We start from the raw sequence: 21,375 nt of genomic DNA, 5'->3' as shown, positions 1-21,375 counted from the left end.
AAAAAAAAAAGTACAATGTCTTGCTGGGCCTGACTACAATAAACGTCTGTGTACCTTTCCTCCATTAAATGTTAGGGGCTGATCCCATCTGCATTGGAGGATATAAGGCTGGGTTCACACGACCATGTTACGTCCGTAATGTACGGAACGTATTTCGGCCGGAAGACCCGAACCGAACACACTGCAGGGGGCCGGGCTCCTAGCATCAGTGATATACGACACTAGGAGTCCCTGCCTCTGCGTGGAACTACTGTCCCATACTGTAATCATGATTACAGTACGGGACAGATGTCCTGCAGCGAGGCAGGGACTCCTAGCATCGTACATCACGATGCTCCCTGCACTGTGTTCGGTCCGGGTCTTCCGTACTTTACGGACGTAACATGGTCGTGTGAACCCAGCCTAAGAGTGCCTCATCAGATTCAATATTTTGCTAGACTAAGTAGCACAGCATAATGCGCTATTATGTCTGGCAAAATGACAAACCATGACAGAGACCAGGGGGGGGGGGTTCTCTTTTGCTCATTGACTTGAGAGAAGATAAACTGCTCCTGGTATACCCAATCGGGTCACCCTTCCTAGTCGGAGTAATGCCCTACTCAAGGGACGACTCCAACCTATACCCTAGATAATTTTTTCTGTGATTTCATTTTTTTACTACATAATCACTACCAAAGCCACTATTTGTTTGCCTCTGTGAGCATCATGCAACAGATCCTGAGCTTCCAGTACTTTGGTTATTCTGCTCCTATGGATGGAGCAGAGCAATGGAAACAACGAACGCAGATGTGAACCCGGCTTTATGCTCACTTACATTTAGTATGCAGATCTTTAAACAAGAAAGCTGTAAAAATATATTGACCTAAGAGGCTGTATCAGAAGGTCTGCCAAAGTGGAAATTGGAAAACCAATATCACCGCCTCAAAACAATAACAGTAAATGGATTTAATAATTCCGTTGGCATGGAATTAAATAATTCATTGGTATTTTGCATTCTCTTAGCAGCAATATGCTGCTCACATAAATTTTTAAGTTTCAAAACTTTATGAACTACATAACTTTTAGCAAAGTTTCTCAAGACCCAAATCAAGAATCTTCATCACTTCCATCATTAGAATAAGGCAATGATTGAGGCACAGATTTCACCCCTTCGTGCACCAGGATGCCCTGGTGCAGGGGGAGAAGTATGGAGCGCGCTCCATACTGTGGGGATCTCAGCTGTGTATCACAGCTGACACCCAGGACTAACGGCCAGGAACAGCGATCACGCTGTTCGTGGCCATTTAACCCCTCAAGTGTTGCGGTCAATCGTGACCGCAGCATCTAAGGCGTTGAAAAGAGGGGGGCAGTCCCCTGCGACAGCTCATCGCGCCCCCCCAGCAACGTGTTCAGGGGTGGTGATGGTGGTCATGGCAGCCCAGGGGACTAATTAGGACCCCCAGGTCTGTCTTCACTCTGCCTCTGTAAGGGTACGGCCACATGGAGCGGCCCTGACACTGTCGCAACCTAGCCAACAACCGCGCTGGCACTATGTAGGAGCGGCTGTTAAATACCTCGTTAAGGTGTATTCCGGTTACATTCGAATGCACACTGCCGCTCCATTCATTCTCTATGGGAGCACCGGAGATAGCAGAGTGTAGTGTTCGGCTTTTTCCGGCGCTGCAATAGAGAATGAATAGGGGGTAAGTTGTAATTTGCAAAATCGCTCGGCCATAAAGGGTGTATTAATTCATGGCCGCATGATTTTGCAGATAAAGGGACGGTTTACCCGCGTTAACATGCAGCCACTAACTGTCTGTTTGACAGCCCCACCGAACATGGTGCCAGCGCGGGTTAGCCATGCTGCGACCATGTCAGGGCCACTCCGTGTGACCCTACCCTTAAGCCATGCCTGTGGCAGGGCTTAATAGAAGCCTGTAAAAATGACTATACACTGAAATACATTAGTATTGCAGCGTATTGTACCAGCAAACGATCACTGGCTCAAGTCCCCTAGGGGGGCTAATGGAATGTGTTATATATATATATATATATATATTAGTAGTGAAAAAAAAAAAACATTTAAAGTTCAAACCCCTCCTTTTTTTTCTCTAAAGGAACATAAAAAAAATTGGTATCGTTGCTTCCGTAAAAGCCTGAATATATAGCGTTATTTAATGCGCACGTTAAACGCTGTCAAAGATTATTTTTTTTTAAAAACTGCTGTTTTTTGGTCAACTTCGCTCTAAAGAAGAAAAAAAAAAAAAGAAAAAAAAAAAGTGAACAGTTGTATGTACCCAAAAACAAAAATGGTACTGATAAGATCTACAGCTCATCCCGCAAAAAAAGAAAGCCCTCAAACTGATTAATCCACAGAATTAAAAAAAAAAAAAAAAAAAAGTTATGGCTCTCAGAATGTGGTGAAACAAAACTATTTTTTTTTTTTAAAGCAGTAAAATAAACAAAAAACAAAAACAAAACAACTTCGATCAATTTGGTATCACCGTAAATCGCATTTAGCCTCAGAATAAAGTTAAGTTCTTTTTACTGCATGGTGAAAACCGCAAAAGACAATGGAGGAATTGCAGTTTTTTCCAATTTCAGCCAGCAAATAATTTTTTTTCAGTTTCCCAGTACATTATATGGTACTTTAAACGCTACCAATAGACAACAACTCCTCCCACAAAATATAAGTCCTCACACCATTCTATGGACTGAAAAATAAAGAGTTTTGACTCTTGGAAGGCAGGGTGTGAAAAACAAAAAATGAAATGGCTTGGACCTTAAGGGGTTAAGCAAGCTTCCTATAGCAGGACACAGATGTGTTTTGTTTGTCCTAGACTAGAAAAAAACATCACATTGTTTCATTAGAAAAAAAGAAAACCTGACTAATAAATATGCATGTTACATAGTAGAATAATAATACGGCCCCATTACTTGTGGAAAGCAGAAGTGTTTTGCTAATGACCATAATCACAATCTGGAATTGTAAAAAATGTGCATTACGAGGTCTGACCTAACCTGGATAATATCCAAAGCGCGTTCTGTAAGAACTGGGAAACGTTATGAGCTTAAGATGGAACGCTTTATTAAAAAAAAAAAAACTAGATGTCCCACAAAATGCAGTATACTCCTATAGCAGAACTTTTGTGGTCTTTGGCTTGGAGTATAGTTAAGCAAAAAGAGCAACATAAGGCTTCAGACTTGGAGAGCAACCAATCTGTCTCAGCCCACAGCTTTGTAATTGCTGAAATTAATTAATAGGGAGGGTGCCGCTATCCAAACTGCATGCACTCCCAATTATTGGAACAATAAACCTTTCTGGGGCTGGGGTGTGGGCCCGGGTGCCCTCTTTAGCACAAGAGCAGGTGTGATCTTTTTTTTTTTCTTAAAATCCCAACTTCGAGTAAGACTATTATAACCAAAAAGTGAAATCAGTGAAAGTGGAGACAATTAAAGAGACCGTAATCCCATTGTTATACCAGATCTCTCTCCATGCCAAGCCCCAGCCCCCCTCCTACTTGTCTCAGATTGGAAATAAATGAGAACTGGGTGACTGACAGCTCCATATAATATTAGTCAACATGTCTCACACCTATCTTGCTCATCCTTTCAGATAAGATTGATCCATTAGGTTGTACAATGAATGTCTACCCGTGTGTTCTGGTTATTAGAATTCACTAGGCTTTCACTTTTGCAGAGACCAAGGTGTCTCTTGATGCACTTGCATCTTCTGCTGGCAGATTCTGTATATCCCTGTACCTCCCGTCTTTGTCTTCGAACACTATATCCATAGGAGTGCAGCTATCCAAGGGCGGCCAGATTTATATATAGTCACCTTATGGCCTGAGGCTTTGTCTATGCATTTCTTTGTTTCTCTCATTCTCTATGCATGTTTCTTTGTCTGGGTCTACATGTTCAGCTCTTCTGGCTTTGTGCTTCTCCCTTTCTCTCATCTGCCTTTTACCCATTCACCAAGTGCCGGTCTCTTTTATTAGCCAGCTCCCCATTTTTTTTTAGCCACTTGACTCCTCTGACCTTCCCTTTACACTCATCTAGATTTTCCTTTTTGGGTAAGGTGTTCCCAGATTAGGATTCACCGTCACACTTTAAATTCTCTTTCCGGATATAAACAGCAGTGATAAAACCAGATAAAGCGTTGTGGTCCAACATTTTTTTCTGCTACAGTTAATCATATGTTGGTGCTTTATAGCACTATTACATTTTAGTTCAACAGAAAATTACAGTACTTAGCTAATGTACCCATTTTATTGCAGCCCCAGTCAGCAGGAGATTCACTTTTGTGTCTGTCAATATAAAGACAACTGTGTATATCAGTAGACATTTACTGCACTATAAAAACCCCCATGAAATAATAAATAAACTGCAAAAAAAATAGCAATGTTACTGTACAGTCATTTAGATTGAAAGCCTTTAATATTGCCCATGAGCCAATGTTACTCTATGGGTATTTACTATTATCCTGCTAGGCAAGATTAACCTGGACATTGTGCATGAATTGGCCATAGGCAGATGTTTATTTAATTTATTATGGACAAGATTTGTTTTAAACTAGACCAGTTATTTCATACACAAGACAATTCATTGTAACAAAGCAGACAAATTGTATAGACACTGGATTGTACATGAGAAAATTCACAGCCAGAAGTGATGTGACTCACAGTAAATTAACTCAAAGTACCAAATACGTGTGACCATTAGGATTAACAAACTATTGACATTGTAAAAAGTGAAATACAATTTCATAGGATTTCAATGGATCTGATCACTAGAATAATGGCTACTGTGATAGTTGGGATATTAGATAGCAGTTATCTGGGTTTTTTTTTTTTTTTTTGTAAGAGATCAACTTCTGCAGGAGGAGATTGTGACTGATCACACTATGTCTCTTAGAAAAACAAAGTTACAGGAAGTGTGCAGAGTATAAGAATCACAAGCACTGAGCAAAACAGGAGGAAGCCAGCAAAACCGAAAAATAAGCACAGCACCCGCTCACTAGACATCGAGTTTACTGGAAGGACAAGGACATGCGATGGTCGGGTAGAAGACAATCCTCAGCACTCCAACACAACACAACACAAAGCACTGACAGCCAGGGGAAAGTTGCCCTTTGTTATGCCAGCTTGTCTCTAGTGAGCTCCCCCACAAGTCACTGCTTAGAGTTGGCATAATAATAAAGTACCAATACAGGTACCAGGCACACAGACAGAGCCCAGGCGCAGCTGGCACCATCCACACCGTACCCAGCACTTTGACATTTACCCATTGAGTTGTGAATCGTGGTGCTCATCAGTCCTTGCGATCTCTGTGGTTTTATAGAAGATCAGGAGGATGCTTATTGTGCAGATAGTCCACCTCTTCCTTATAGAACGCATGTCTTATAGTCCCTGGCATACAAGAGCTCCAGTCCCTTAGGTCTTCCTTGTTGTATTAAGAAACAACAAGAGAAATAGAGTGAAGGAGATGTTCAGGTCTCCTGTGAGCGGCAGCCTCCTTGGAGATGGATAGCTGGTGCTCAGGCATAGAGTGGCTGCAGCCGCGGTGCGTACGGTCACCGGCAACAGAACAAGCAGCAGCACCAGCTTTCCTCCTTCACTTCTCGGAGACTGGCCCGCCCCTCGAGCCTGCTGTGACCACGCCCCTTATATCGGCATCGCTTTCGGAACCGCCCGATATATGACGTCACTAGGTGGTCAGCCGTGTTATTTAGCTGGTGTGAGGGCGCTACCTGAGGGGGGAAGCCTGTTCTGCCTCCCCCCTGGAGGAGTTTAGCTGCCGCCCTCTCTTCCAGTCGGACATGGACACCTCGCTAGTTACCTCAGTTGTTCCCTCTAAGCGTGCGCTCTGAAAATAAACACTTTTATGTTGATTTAACTCTTTCTTTTCTAAAAGGCATGCCTGAGGCAGTGCAACTGAGAAAAAACGACCAAAAAAATTTATAAAAACTTCTGCAAAACTGTTATTTCATTTAAAAAAAAATACAATAGATATTCCACATAAATAAAATTCATATTCAGTTGTGGTTTTGTTGATATGTTTCATCATGAAAGTAAGGGCTCATGCACACGACCGTAGCCATGTGCACGGCTGTGATTTTCGGGTCGACCGGCAGCGGAGTGTCCCCCTCAAATCGCGGGGCGTGCACATGGCCGTATCCATTATTTACTACGAGCTTGGACCACAGAACACAGCCGTAATAATACTCGCCCTTTCTGGGCTCATGGGACGTGCACGGACGTGTGCATAGCCCCATAGGAATGAATGGGGCTGCAATTCTCCCGTGGATTTTTGAGGGAATTGCGGCCGCAAAAGCACATTCGTGTGCATGGGGCCTTAGTGGGGGAAAGCCGTGCACAAGCCCCATTAGCTTTTGAGTGACATCTGCAGTCCACAAGATTGCATGCAACTCAATGTACTCATTTGGACAGCAGCTGTGTTAAAATCAATCACTAGCACTACAAAAACCATACCTCCCAACTTTTGAATTCGGAAAAGAGGGACATTTTAAGCCACGCCCCCTAACCACGCCCAATATCCCGCATAAACACATCAAATCGTGGCCAGATCCTTCTGCAAATAACACATTCTCACTGCGGATCTCTAGACTGTCTGGATATCACAGGTATTATAGATTCGGATATTAGTAGACTGGTCCACTCCCGGGCCGGCATCGATCGCAGTGAGAACACCGCCGCAAGACTCCTGTCTTCTTCTGATCGCTGTTGCAGTCAGCAGCGATCAGCTGTTTTGATGTAGCGCCCAGCGGGACATTTTCAAGACCGGCGGGACAGCGGTGAGAAACCGGGACTGTCCCGACGGATCCGGGACGATTGGGAGGTATGCAAAAAGTCTAATTCAAGTTGAGGTTCAGGTGTGTTTACCGCATCCGATTTGGTGCGTTTATCGATGCGGTAAAAACGCAACTGCATCGAAAAAGCACCAAATTGCGGTATAAACGCATGTGGTATTTGGATTTGTTTTGTCGTTCTAACCGCACCTCAACCGCAATGTAAATGGATCCTAATGCCAGCACCACACACAGATTTTATACAATTTATGGTGCAATTTTTGGCTCAGTTTTTTGAGCCAAAGCCAGAAGAGGATCCAAAAGGAATGTGTTTGGCTCAAAAAACGGAGCCAAAAACTGCATCAAAACTGTGGGTGATCCTGGCCTAAGGCTGGGTTCCCACAGGGCAGATTTGCTGCAGATTTGGCATTCGGCTTTTTAGACAAAATCAGGAATGGAACCTGAACAGAAGAAAAATTGAAGGCTTTATAGGTCTGCTCTACTGGATCCAATTCTGGTTTTGGCTAAAAAAAAAAATGCATGCAAATCTGCACTGTGGGAACCCAGCGTAAGGGTATATTTACACTGTGCAGTTTTTGAAGCCACAACCAGGAGTGGATTTTAAAAAAAGAGACGTAGAATCTTTCTTATATACTTCCCTTCCCTTTTCCATACACTCCTTGTTGTGGCTTCAAAAACTACAGTGTGTGAATTTATACCCTAAGTGTCCGTTCACACGTTGCAGTTAAGGTGCGGTTAGAACCGCATTGAAACGCTGCATCCGAAAACCGTATGCATTTTTACTACGATTTGGTAAGTTTTTCCATGTGGTTGCGTTTTTTGCTGCAATTACATCGAAAAACACAAAATCGCAGTAAAAATGCATGTGGTTTATCGATGTGGTTCTAACCGCACCTCAACGGCAACGTGTGAATAAACCCTAAGGCTGGATTCACACACAGTGTTCACTTGAATTTTTGGCGGTGTTCTGTGCAGCGTTTTTCTTTACCAAAAAACACTGAGGCCAGATGTTATGGCACCACAGACATTTTTAGTTTTTTCATTTTTCTTCCTCCCCACCTTCCAAAAACCATAACTTTTTGGAAATTTTTCCATGGACATAGCTTTATGGGGGCTTGTTTATTGTGGGACGAGTTGTTATTTTTTGATGGCATAATTTAATGTACAGGGTGGGCCATTTATATGGATGCACCTAAATAAAATGGGAATGGTTGGTGATATTAACTTCCTGTTTGTGGCACATTAGTATATGGGAGGGGGGAAACTTTTCAAGCTGGCTGTTGACCATGGCGGCCATTTTGAAGTCGGCCATTTTGTATCCAACTTTAGTTTTTTCAATGGGAAGAGGGTCATGTGACACATCAAACTTATCGAGAATTTCACAAGAAAAACAATGGTGTGCTTGGTTTTATCGTTACTTTATTCTTTCATGAGTTATTTACAACTTTCTCTTTGTTTACAGCCATTGACATGTCGCAGAGGTTAACACGTGAGGAGCCGATAGAAATTGTGTTGATGTCTGGTGAATGCAGTACCCGGGTCATTGCAGCAGATTTCAATGCAAGACACCCTACGAGTCCACCCATCTCCCATGCTACAGAAACTGGTTCAGTGTTGGATTTGCCCAAATGTGGACGCATGAAAACTGTCACTAATGAAGAAACATCAGTGGCTGTCCTAGCTTCATTCAGCAAGAGCCCACAGCGTAGCACTCGCCGCATGTCACTGGAGGGTGGCATCAGTCGAACATCCCTTCGGCGGATATTAGCTACTCACAAATGGCACCCTTACAAACTCCAGCTGCTGCAGCATCTCAACGAGGATGACCCAGATCGGCGCACTGAATTTGCAGAATGGGCAAAACAAAAATTGGAACAGGACCCTCAATTTACACAGAACAGTTTGTTCAGTGATGAGGCAAACTTTTATGTGAATGGTGAAGTTAACAAACAAAACCACCGCTATTGGTCTGACACTAACCCACATTGGATAGATCCCTCCAAGACTGTTGGAACACAAAAATTGATGGAATGGTGTGGTATATGGGGTACAAAGATAGTGGGGCCATTCTTCATCAATGGAAACCTCAAGGCCACGGGATATCTGAAATTGCTACATGATGATGTGTTTCCCTCTTTATGCACTGAAGCTGGCACGTTCCCTGAGTTTTTCCAGCAAGATGGTGCACCACCACATTATGGGTGTCAGGTCCGAGCATTCCTAGATGAACAGTTTCCTGGAAAGTGGATTGGTCGTCGTGGGCCAGTTGAATGGCCCCCTAGGTCTCCCGATCTGACCCCCTTAGACTTTTATCTTTGGGGTCATCTGAAGGCAATTGTCTATGCTGTGAAGATACAAGATGTGCAGCAACTGAAACTACGGATACTGGAAGCCTGTGCTAGTATTTCTTCTGCGGGGTTTCTATCAGTGTGTGAAGAGTGGGAGAAGAGGGTTGCATTGACAATCCAACACAATGGGCAGCACTTTGAACACATTTTATAAGTGGTCAGAAACTTGTAAATAACTCATGAAAGAATAAAGTAACGTTAAAACCAAGCACACCATTGTTTTTCTTGTGAAATTCTCGATAAGTTTGATGTGTCACATGACCCTCTTCCCATTGAAAAAACTAAAGTTGGATACAAAATGGCCGACTTCAAAATGGCCGCCATGGTCAATACCCAGCTTGAAAAGTTTCCCCCCTCCCATATACTAATGTGCCACAAACAGGAAGTTAATATCACCAACCATTCCCATTTTATTTAGGTGTATCCATATAAATGGCCCACCCTGTACTATACAAAGTACTGGGTAACGTAAAAATTAATTAAGGGGTAGAATGGGAAAAAAAGAGTGATTCCTCCATAGTTTTTTGTGTTTAGTTTTTACGCCGCTCACGGTGCAGTAATAACAACATGTTAAATTTATTCTGCAGGTCAATACGATTATGGCGATACCAAATTTATATAGTTTTTTAGGATGTATTACTTTACAAATAAAAAACTTTTGTTAAAAAAAAACATTTGTGTCAACATATTTTGCGAGCTATAACTTTTGTATATGTATGTTAGTGGCTATCTGGAGTTAAAAAAGTTGCACTAAGTTTCAGTGTGCAATCTCCATTCCGTCATTCATTTTCAGACCCCCTAATATGCAGTTCACATCTTGCTACTAGTTTTAGAATTTTCTCATGTGTGCCTGTCCCTTCCAGTAATAAATGCTGGATGTGAGGTGTGAGATCCCAGGATGCTGCTGTCTTCACTACCTCTCGTGGCAGCATGTCTTCATTCCTGTACTGCTTTCTTCTACTACAGCCCATGAGTAGAGATGAGCGAACTGGGACAACCGAACCCGGTTTCGGTCCGAACATCGGGAAAAGTTCGGTTCGCAGCGAATCCGAACTTCACCGGGTTCGGCCGAACCCTTTTGACCGAACCTGGTCAAAAATATTATACAAATCGGCAGCCACTTGTCTATCAATCACTGATAGAGAAAAGAGGCTGCTGATTAAAAATAAAATAAAAAGCATTTCATACGTACCCGGTCGTTGTCTTGGTGACGAGTCCCTCTTCTTCCTCCAGTCCGACCTTCTTTTCTGACGCGGCAGCCTGTGTTTGGCTGCAGAGGCTTCTGCAGCCTGTGATTGGCTACAGAGGCCGCGGCAGCCTGTGATTGGCTGCAGCGGTCACATGGGCTGTATCGTCATCCAGGAATGTCGGGCCGGATGTCGAGAGGGACGCGTCACCAAGGCAACGGACAGGAGACCGGACTGGAGGAAGCAGAAAGTTCTCGTTAAGTATGAACGTCTTTTTTTTTTACAGGTTACTCTATATTCTGATCGGAATTCACTGTCCAGGGTGCTGAAACAGTTACTGCAGATCCTGACCTGTCCACAGAGTTTAAGGCAGCACAGAGTATTTCAGGAGATGAGCGTGCAGATTCAGTGCTGCTGTGAACTCTGCTCTTACCATTACTTAGCTCTCAGTCTGTTACCTCTCCTCCACTCCTGTCCTCAATAACACCTTCACATGATTGGCAAGTCACCACGTAATGGTAAGAGCAGAGTTCACAGCAGCACAGAGTATTTCAGGAGAGGAGTGTGCAGATTCAGTGCTGCTGTGAACTCTGCTCTTACCATTACGTAGCTCTCAGTCTGTTACCTCTCCTCCACTCCTGTCCTCAATAACACCTTCACATGATTGGCAAGTCACCACCCCGCACAAGATCTGCACGCTCATCTCCTGAAATACTCTGTGCTGCTGTGAACTCTGCTCTTACCATTACGTGGTGATTTGCCAATTATGTGAAGGTGTTATTGAGGACAGGAGTGGAGGAGTGGTAACAGACTGAGCTACGTAATGGTAAGAGCAGAGTTCACAGCAGCACTGAATCTGCACGCTCATCTCCTGAAATACTCTGTGCTGCCTTAAACTCTGTGGAAAGGTCTGTTTCTTTTAAATGCTGCACTGTAGCGCAGCCTTATATAGTGGATCGAGCGGGTTCCCCAGCAGCATTTAAAAGAAACAGGATCCTGACCTGTCCACAGAGTTTAAGGCAGCACAGAGTATTTCAGGAGAGGAGCATGTGATTGGCTGCAGAGGCCGCTGCAGCCTGTGATTGGCTGCAGAGGCGGTCACGTGGGATGAAGCGTCATCCCTGGAGGCCGGCCTTCTGACGTCATCCTGACGTCATCCTGACGTGCGTGACCGCCCCTACAGCCTGTGATTGGCTGCAGCGGCGACATGGATGAAACGTCATCGCTGGAGGCCGGACAGGAGGAATGTAAGTATGAACGTATTTTTTTATTACATTAAAATTGTATTTTCCGCGCGCCGAGCATGTACTGTCAAGGTTGCTGAAAGAGTTAGTGCAGCCCATTAACTCTATCAGCAACCGCACGGAAATTACAGGTTTGGTCAGAACTAGTTCGGTCCGAATCAAACTTTTTCGTGAAATTCGGCGAACTAGCCGAACCGAACTTTTCATAAGTTCGCTCATCTCTACCCATGAGGAATCTCTCCTCTCTTGTAATGACAGACACTGATGTCGAAGAGTGTGTGATCCGTCCCCTTCATCCCCCTGCAGAGTCTGCCATGTGTGCTCTTCTCTTTATCTACACTGATACTGTACAGCTTTTGTAATCTCTCCCCATCCAGACTGCTATGTGCTTCCCCCCCATCTTTACTCTGATATGGTTTGGCCTATGTGATCTGCCTTCTCTGAAGACTTGGGTGCACTTCTCCCTTTCCACAAAGCTCCCGGGGCATGTGCAAAACGTATCCTTTGGCCTCCATTTACTTGACAGAGGCTAAAAGCAGAGCAATAGAGAGCTGACACCGCCAGGTGCAGTCTACTTTCCGATCTATGTCAGAATTAGCAGCACAGCCAGCTATGTACAGGATAATAATACAATGATAATATAAATAATGTAAACAATATAATAACACTATAAAATAATGTAACTACAACAAATAGTTACATGTTAACCACTAAAGCACCATAAACTTCGAGGAACATTATATATTAACCCATAACCACCATTTATAATGTATATAATGTATATCAATGACCCTTCTTCACCAGAGATATTAGGTATTAACCGCTAAGCCACTCTAGACCACCATGTGTATGACAAATAATATCACTAACCCCTAAACCACCCCATTTAAAAGTATATGATGTCATTCATGTAGAAAGATTGGTAATGTCTGCAAAATCGGGGGCATTTTTCTGTCTCTGCACATGGAAACCCCCCTTTAAAAATCCTTTGTTTGCACCTGGACTTGTTACACGATACAGCTCTGATAACTGTACTGTACTGTACTGTACTGTATGACTAGTGCTGAATTGTATCCACTGGAAATAAACAATGAATGTTCCTATTGATTGACAGCAAACAGAGGTGTAAAGGATCTGCCAGGTACTACGTCTGTGTATACTCCCGGGATTAATCAGTCGACACCTGAGGCCAGACCTCTTAGACTGACACCGGCTCCCACCAACCAGGGTGGCAGGCTCAGGAGTGGGAGAGCCTATCGCGGCCTGGTCAGTCGGAGTTAGCTCCGCCCCCTGTCCATTTATACCTGCCGTGTTCTCTTCCTCAGTGCTTGTTATTCTTCTTGGATTCCTGGCCCCACTGCTGCCTTGCTCCAGCCTGCTCCAGCCGTGCTTCTGCCGTGCTTCTGCCTTGCTTCAGTTCCGCTTATCCTGCTTCGCTTTGCCCCTGGCTTGCTTCCTGCTCCGTGCTCTCGTTGGTATACTCCACTACATCCTGATCCTGACTGACTCATTCACCGCTCCGTTTCCTCGCGGCGTTCCGTGGGCTACTGCCCCTTCCCTTGCGTGTTCCCTGTTTGTACTCCCTTGCACTTAGACAGCGTAGGGACTGCCGCCAAATTGTACCCCGTCGCCTAGGGCGGGTCGTTGCAAGTAGGCAGGGACAGGGCGGTGGGTAGATTAGGGCTCACTTGTTCCCTTCACCTCCTTCCTGCCATTACATAATAACAAGCCCATACCTAGTCTACCATTTCTCCTACGCTGACGCTATCATGGACCCCCTTGAGACCCTGACCCATCAGATGCAGGGCCTCTCCCTACAGGTCCAGGCCCTGGCTCAGAGGGTCAACCAGGGTGACGCTGCCTTAGTAGTACCCCTCACCTCACCTCTAGAACCCGACCTCAAGTTACCTGACCGGTTCTCAGGGGACCGTAAGACTTTTCTCTCCTTCCGGGAGAGTTGCAGACTTTATTTCCGCCTAAAACCTCACTGCTCAGGTTCCGAGAACCAGCGGGTGGGTATCATTATATCCCGACTCCAGGAAGGGCCCCAAGAGTGGGCCTTCTCCTTGGCTCCTGACGCCCCTGAAATTTCCTCCATTGATCGTTTTTTCTCTGCCCTCGGACTCATTTACGACGAGACTGACAGGACTGCCTTAGCCGAGAGTCAGCTGGTGACCTTACGTCAGGGTAGGAGACCTGTTTAGGAATACTGTTCTGATTTTAGAAAGTGGTGCATAGCGTCTCGGTGGAACGACCCGGCCCTAAGGTGCCAGTTTAGGTTAGGATTATCTAAAGCCCTGAAGGATCTGCTGGTTAGCTACCCCTCTTCTGACTCCCTAGACCAGGTTATGGCCCTAGCAGTACGACTTGACCGACGTCTCAGGGAACGTCAGCTTGAACGTTTCAATGTGTTCCCCTCTGACTTCCCTGCGATTCCCCCCGAGGTCCCGTTTCCTCGCTCTTCCACAGAGGACTCGGAGGTACCTATGCAACTCGGGGCCTCCATGTCCCCTCGACAACGTAGAGAGTTTCGCAGGAAGAATGGTCTCTGCTTCTATTGTGGGGACGACAAGCATCTACTGAACACCTGTCCCAGGCGCAAGAATAAACAGCCGGAAAACTTCCGCGCCTAAGTGACCATCGGGGAGGTCACTTGGGCGCACAGGTATTTCCCGTTAATATAAAACGCAATAAAATTTAGCTTTCCTTTCAGGTCTCGTTTGCTGGCCGGTCTGCCACTGGCAGTGCCTTCGTGGATTCTGGCTCATCTGCTAATATCATGTCTGTGGAATTTGCTATGTCTCTAAAAATGCCTTTTATTGATTTGCCTTATCCTATCCCGGTAGTGGGTATCGACTCCACTCCTCTTGCTAATGGTTATTTTACTCAGCATACTCCTGTTTTTTAACTCCTTGTTGGCTCCATGCATTTGGAGCAGTGCTCTGTACTGGTGATGCAGGGATTATCGTCCGATCTGGTATTAGGTCTTCCCTGGTTGCAGCTGCATAATCCCACGTTTGATTGGAATACTGGGGAGCTCACCAAATGGGGTAGTGAATGCCTGATGTCATGTCTTTCGGTTAACTCTATTTCTCCCCGGGAGGAGGTAAACACGCTTCCTGAGTTTGTTCAGGACTTCGCTGATGTGTTTTCTAAGGAGGCCTCCGAGGTGTTGCCCCCTCATAGAGATTACGATTGCGCCATCGATTTGGTGCCTGGTGCCAAGCTTCCTAAGGGTAGGATATTTAATCTTTCATGTCCTGAACGTGAAGCTATGAGGGAGTATATCCAAGAATGCCTGGCCAAGGGTTTCATTCGCTCCTCGACTTCTCCTGTAGGTGCTGGCTTCTTCTTCGTGGGGAAGAAGGATGGTGGTCTTAGGCCGTGCATTGATTATCGGAACCTGAATAAGGTCACCGTAAGGAACCAGTATCCCCTTCCTTTGATTCCGGATCTTTTTAATCAGGTTCAGGGGGCCCAATGGTTTTCTAAGTTCGATCTACGGGGGGCATATAACCTTATCCGCATCAAAGAGGGGGATGAGTGGAAAACTGCGTTCAACACACCCGAAGGTCATTTCGAATACCTGGTCATGCCCTTTGGGTTGTGTAATGCCCCTGCCGTCTTCCAGAATTTTATTAATGAAATTCTGAGAGATTACCTGGGTAATTTTCTTGTAGTGTACCTTGATGACATACTGGTGTTTTCCAAGGACTGGTCCTCCCACGTGGAGCATGTCAGGAAGGTCCTCCAGGTCCTCCGGGAAAATAATCTGTTTGCGAAGACCGAAAAATGTGTGTTTGGGGTACAGGAGATACCATTTTTAGGTCAAATCCTCACTCCTCATGAATTCCGCATGGACCCTGCCAAGGTTCAGGCTGTGGCGGAATGGGTCCAACCTGCCTCCTTGAAGGCGCTACAGTGTTTTTTGGGGTTCGCTAACTATTACAGGAGATTTATTGCCAACTTCTCGGTCGTCGCTAAGCCTCTTACGGACCTTACTCGCAAGGGTGCTGATGTCCTCCATTGGCCCCCTGAGGCCGTCCAGGCTTTTGAGACCCTCAAGAAGTGCTTTATCTCGGCCCCCGTGCTGGTTCAGCCCAACCAAAGGGAGCCATTTATTGTGGAGGTTGACGCATCCGAGGTGGGAGTGGGGGCCGTCTTGTCCCAGGGTACCAGCTCCCTCACCCATCTCCGCCCCTGTGCTTACTTCTCTAGGAAGTTTTCGCCCACGGAGAGTAACTATGATATTGGCAACCGCGAACTTTTAGCCATTAAATGGGCTTTTGAAGAGTGGCGTCACTTCCTGGAGGGGGCCAGACACCAGGTAACGGTCCTTACTGACCACAAGAATCTGGTTTTCCTAGAATCTGCCCAGAGGCTTAATCCTAGACAAGCTCGTTGGGCACTATTCTTTACCAGATTTAATTTCTTGGTTACCTATAGGGCTGGGTCCAAAAATATTAAGGCTGATGCACTGTCACGTAGTTTCATGGCCAATCCTCCTTCCGAGAAGGATCCTGCTTGTATTTTACCCCCTGGTATAATCGTTTCTGCCACTGATTCTGATTTAACTTCTGACATCGCGGCTGATCAAGGTTCAGCTCCCGGGAACCTCCCTGGGGACAAACTGTTTGTCCCCCTGCAATACCGGCTAAGGGTACTCAGGGAAAACCATGACTCCGCACTATCTGGTCATCCTGGCATCTTGGGTACCAAACACCTCATTACCAGAAACTATTGGTGGCCTGGGTTGCCTAAAGACGTTAGGGCTTACGTCGCCGCTTGTGAGGTTTGTGCTAGGTCCAAGACCACTAGGTCCCAACCTGCGGGCTTACTACGTTCCTTGCCCATTCCCCAGAGACCTTGGACCCATATCTCCATGGATTTTATCACCGATTTGCCTCCATCTCAGGGCAAGTCGGTGGTGTGGGTGGTAGTAGACCGCTTCAGCAAGATGTGCCACTTTGTGCCCCTTAAGAAACTACCTAATGCCAAGACGTTAGCTTCTTTGTTTGTTAAACACATTCTGCGTCTCCATGGGGCCCCAGTCAATATTGTTTCTGACAGAGAGGTACAATTTGTTTCCTTATTTTGGAGAGCTGTTTGTAAAAAGTTGGAGATTGATCTGTCCTTCTCCTCCGCCTTCTATCCCGAAACTAATGGCCAAACGGAAAGGACTAACCAATCCCTGGAACAATATTTAAGGTGTTTCATCTCTGACTGTCAATTTGATTGGGACTCATTCCTTCCCCTCGCCGAATTTTCCCTGAATAACCGGGTCAGTAACTCGTCAGGGGTCTCCCCGTTTTTCTGTAATTTCGGGTTTAACCCAAGGTTCTCCTCCGTTTCTCCTGGTTGTTCCAATAATCCCGAGGTAGAGGAAGTTCATCGGGAACTGTGCACAATCTGGGCCCAGGTTCAGAAGAACCTAGAGGCGTCTCAGAGCGTACAAAAGATTCAGGCTGATAGTAGACGTTCTGCTAACCCCCGGTTTGTCGTCGGGGATCTGGTCTGGTTGTCGTCCAGGAACTTGCGCCTTAAGGTCCCGTCCAGGAAGTTTGCTCCCCGATTTATTGGACCTTATAAGATCATTGAAGTCCTCAACCCTGTATCCTTCCGTCTGGAGCTGCCCCCATCCTTTCGCATACATGACGTCTTCCATGCCTCCCTCCTTAAACGCTGCTCCCCGTCCTGGTCCCCCTCGAGGAAACCTCCTGTTCCCGTTCTCACCCCTGAGGGGGTGGAATTCGAGGTGGCCAAGATTATGGACAGTAGGATGATCCAGGGCTCCCTCCAGTACCTGGTCCATTGGAGAGGATACGGGCCGGAGGAGAGGACTTGGGTACCTGCTCGTGATGTTCACGCTGGGGTATTGATCAGGAGGTTCCACCTTCTCTTCCCCACTAAACCGGGTCCTCTTAGTAAGGGTCCGGTGGCCCCTCATAAAAGGGGGAGTACTGTAAAGGATCTTCCAGGTACTACGTCTGTGTATACTCCCGGGATTAATCAGTCGACACCTGAGGCCAGACCTCTTAGACTGACACCGGCTCCCACCAACCAGGGTGGCAGGCTCAGGAGTGGGAGAGTCTATCGCGGCCTGGTCAGTCGGAGTTAGCTCCGCCCCCTGTCAATTTATACCTGCCGTGTTCTCTTCCTCAGTGCTTGTTATTCTTCTTGGATTCCTGGCCCCACTGCTGCCTTGCTCCAGCCTGCTTCTGCCGTGCTTCTGCCTTGCTTCAGTTCCGCTTATCCTGCTTCGCTTTGCCCCTGGCTTGCTTCCTGCTCCGTGCTCTCGTTGGTATACTCCACTACATCCTGATCCTGACTGACTCATTCACCGCTCCGTTTCCTCGCGGCGTTCCGTGTGCTACTGCCCCTTCCCTTGCGTGTTCCCTGTTTGTACTCCCTTGCACTTAGACAGCGTAGGGACCGCCGCCAAGTTGTTCCCCGTCGCCTAGGGCGGGTCGTTGCAAGTAGGCAGGGACAGGGCGGTGGGTAGATTAGGGCTCACTTGTTCCCTTCACCTCCTTCCTGCCATTACAAGAGGATTGAAAACCATAAAGAACTCGATACCGAAAATCGGTATATAAAAATACACTATTAGTGCACTGGTGTATATTTACTAGATAATGAAAGATTTTTTTTTTAAAGACTATATGCACTTGCAAAAATCGTTTGATGCGTCATAGAGACATAGCAGAAGTCCAGGTGCTGAGACCCCCACCATGGCTGAAATGGAGGGGAAGAAGTGCTCAGCACCTTCATCTGTGGTTGGTGCTCCTCGTTAGGCCGGGTTCACACGACCATGTTCGGTCCGTAAAATACGGACCGTATGTCGGCCGCATTTCCCGGACCGAACATACTTAAGGGAGCCGGGCTCCTAGCATCATAGTTATCTATGACGCTAGGAGTCCCTGCCTTGCTGCGGGAAAACTGTCCCGTACTGTAACCATAGATAACTATGATGCTAGGAGCCTGGCTCCCTGAAGTATGTTCGGTCCGGGAAATGGGGCCGACATACGGTCTATATTTTACGGACCGAACATGCTCGCGTGAATCCGGCCTTAGGTTGAAGATGAGCTTAAAGACGTTCTATGTGCTCAGCTGAGCGTTTCTGCCCCTTTTTTCCAGCAATTGTGGGGGGTCTCAGCACCCAGACCCCCACCGATTCAAACTTCTGACATGTGTCTATGACTTATTAAAAGCTTTTGGAAAGTCCAGATAATCTTTACTTTAAAAAGTATATAAACCACAACACTTTTTTCATGTGCATCATTTGTCTTGTTTAGAAACCCAATTTCAAATACCCTATTAATGAAATTTTAGTTATTATAGGAGGTCCCTAGTTCAGGAGCTTCATCCATTGGCTACAAAGAGCATTTCCCCGCTCTGGAAGGCCCAACATGTCCATTCATCACAAAGCCAGACCAGGGGACCTTTCTAACAAAACCGGATTGTCCATAGTGGACAGCCCCTTTAAATATCAGCTTAGAGATGAAGTATCACAAATTCATCTGACTCCACCTTTAAAGAGGAACAGACAGACATCTATATATTAGAGCATCGGTAAGATAATTTTACAGCACATTTTATTACAATGTCACTGAGAAAGCTTTATAATATATTTTAAGTGATCCTGAGTGCAGTCTTTGATTATCTAGAGAAAAAACGAATTTACATTTTTTTATTCCATGTAAAAGCTTTTTTTATATGCAGCCCTGTGATGCAATTACAGAAGAAGAAAAAAAAGTATTGATGTGGTTCTTGCTGCACTATATTGGTACAGCAGTACTACATTTGTATAAAGCCTAAATTTGGCCTAAATGATCTGTCACTATGTTTGGGCAGTATTATGGGTATGCAACATAAGGGTACAGAGGGGGTTTACCCTGTATGTATGCCTGAGCTTACAGAGAACATATGACGTATACTGTAAATATTAAAATATCAAAACAGTCTCAGCGAAAAAATGATGATGTTATTTATAGTCACCAGTTTAGAAAATAAAAGTTGAACTTGAATTGCCTCCGATGGTCGACAAGGCCAATTATTTTTCTTGACACCGTTTTAATATATGAGGACAACTGCGCTCTAATCTGATGTGTATTTAATATCAGTGTTATCTGATCATTGAGAAAGAAGCAGCAATTATCACATTGCTCTTCTTTTCACAGAAACAGCAGTGTTGTCATTGACAGTTTAGACCAATTATTGACAATTACAGCACACACCTTTAAATAACTAAAACATTAACTTAACCCTTTAATGACCGCCCACTGTCTTTTGACGGCGAGCGGTGCAGGTCCCCAGTCTACAGCGGCGTCTTTTGGCGTCGCTGTAGAAAAGGCTAATGAGCGCTGCAGTAAGCGTTCATTCTCTAAGAGGAGCTGTAACTAACAACTCCTGTTCTTGGAGAAGACCCTTAAAGGGGTTTTCCCATGAGAGACATTTATGACATATCCACAGGAAATGTCAGATAGATGCAGGTCCCACCTCTGGGACCCACACCTATGTCCAGAACGGGGACCCCTAAACCTCGTTCAGTCGCTCTGTGTTGTGGCTGAATGAGGTGAATTCCGACCATGAAAAAGGTTAAATGGTCGTGAGTTACGTAAACAGCGTAGCTCGCTGAGCTACGCTGTTTCCGTAGGTCCCATAGAACTGACTGGTAGTTAAGGAAAAAGCATAACTCGCATGCTACGCTGCTTCCATAACTGCCATTGACTACTATGGGAGTTATGTAAACAGCGTAGCTCAGCGAGCTACGCAGTTTTCGTAACTTCCGACCATATAACCGGGAAGTGTCCGGGAGTCAGCGAGATCAGACATAGCTAGAACGGGGTTTAGGGGGCCCCGTTCTAGAGTTAGGTGCGGGTCCCAGAGGTTGGACCAGCATCTATCTGACATTTATGACACATCCTATGGATATGTCATAAATGTCTCTCATGGGAAAACCCCTTTAAGTGTGGCTTGGATAGGAGAAACCCCGGCCGTTTAATCATCTGCCCGCCATCGCCCCGGCGATTTGTACAGCATGATCAAAGGGAGTATGCTAATACATTATAAGTATAAAATAAAGTTGTAAAATAGTAATCCCTTTATAGGATTAAAAAAAAAAATAGAAACATTAATAAATGAAGAATAGTCTGCAAGAATAAATAAAACAAGTGATTATTTAGTGTAAAATAAATTGTATTGTGAATACCATACATAAAAAACAAAAACCTACAGATATTAGGTATCCATATTAGGTCGTAGGTATTACGACCGTAATAACCTGTGGAATTTATTTACCCCAATGTGGTACGGTTTTTCAGACGGAATGTTCTGCGGGCTCCAGGTCGGATACGCTGCGTAGTTTTATGCAGCATATCCAATCTGTGAGAACCCGGCCTAACAGAAAAAAAGTTTGTTTCTGTCTTATAGAGGGGATCCCAAACTTTCTTAGTTATTTTCATAAGATAAATACACCTCATACTATAGCAAATGCTTTTATATTTTTTAATGGTAACAACTTCACTATTTTATTGATATGATTATTTTATCATTCTACCCAAAATATTTCTCTGTTTTCTAGGTCATCGTCATGACACAAGAATCTGGGGAAAAGTGACATTAGGTTAGTATCTCATACCCAAAACAGTTTTCCACTTTGGAAATTTCTATATGACTTTTTGATTGGACGGAATAAAAAAAAAAAAATCACATGATTCTCACCACAAAGCCAAACACTATTGATCTATGTGTAATTCAATACAAGAACAGGTCTCAGACATCTCAAATTC

At 45.1% G+C, this 21,375-nt stretch overlaps 1 protein-coding gene across 1 annotated transcript in view; it reads right to left on the bottom strand.

Annotated features, from left to right (window-relative positions):
• ST8SIA4 (ST8 alpha-N-acetyl-neuraminide alpha-2,8-sialyltransferase 4) overlaps window positions 1-5,823 on the bottom strand; it is a 194,441-nt gene extending 188,618 nt beyond the window's left edge. Inside the window, exon 1 of the mRNA XM_075837004.1 lies at window positions 5,263-5,823. Within this exon, the coding sequence (XP_075693119.1) occupies window positions 5,263-5,375 (113 nt within the window). The 5' untranslated portion in view covers window positions 5,376-5,823. The remainder of the gene's footprint in view (window positions 1-5,262) is intronic.
• Window positions 5,824-21,375: the final 15,552 nt, after the last annotated feature.

This window comes from Rhinoderma darwinii, chromosome 1 (genome assembly GCF_050947455.1).
Source record: "Rhinoderma darwinii isolate aRhiDar2 chromosome 1, aRhiDar2.hap1, whole genome shotgun sequence".
NCBI classification, from domain to species: Eukaryota; Metazoa; Chordata; class Amphibia; order Anura; family Rhinodermatidae; genus Rhinoderma; species Rhinoderma darwinii.
This window is presented reverse-complemented; position numbering and strand designations above follow the sequence as displayed.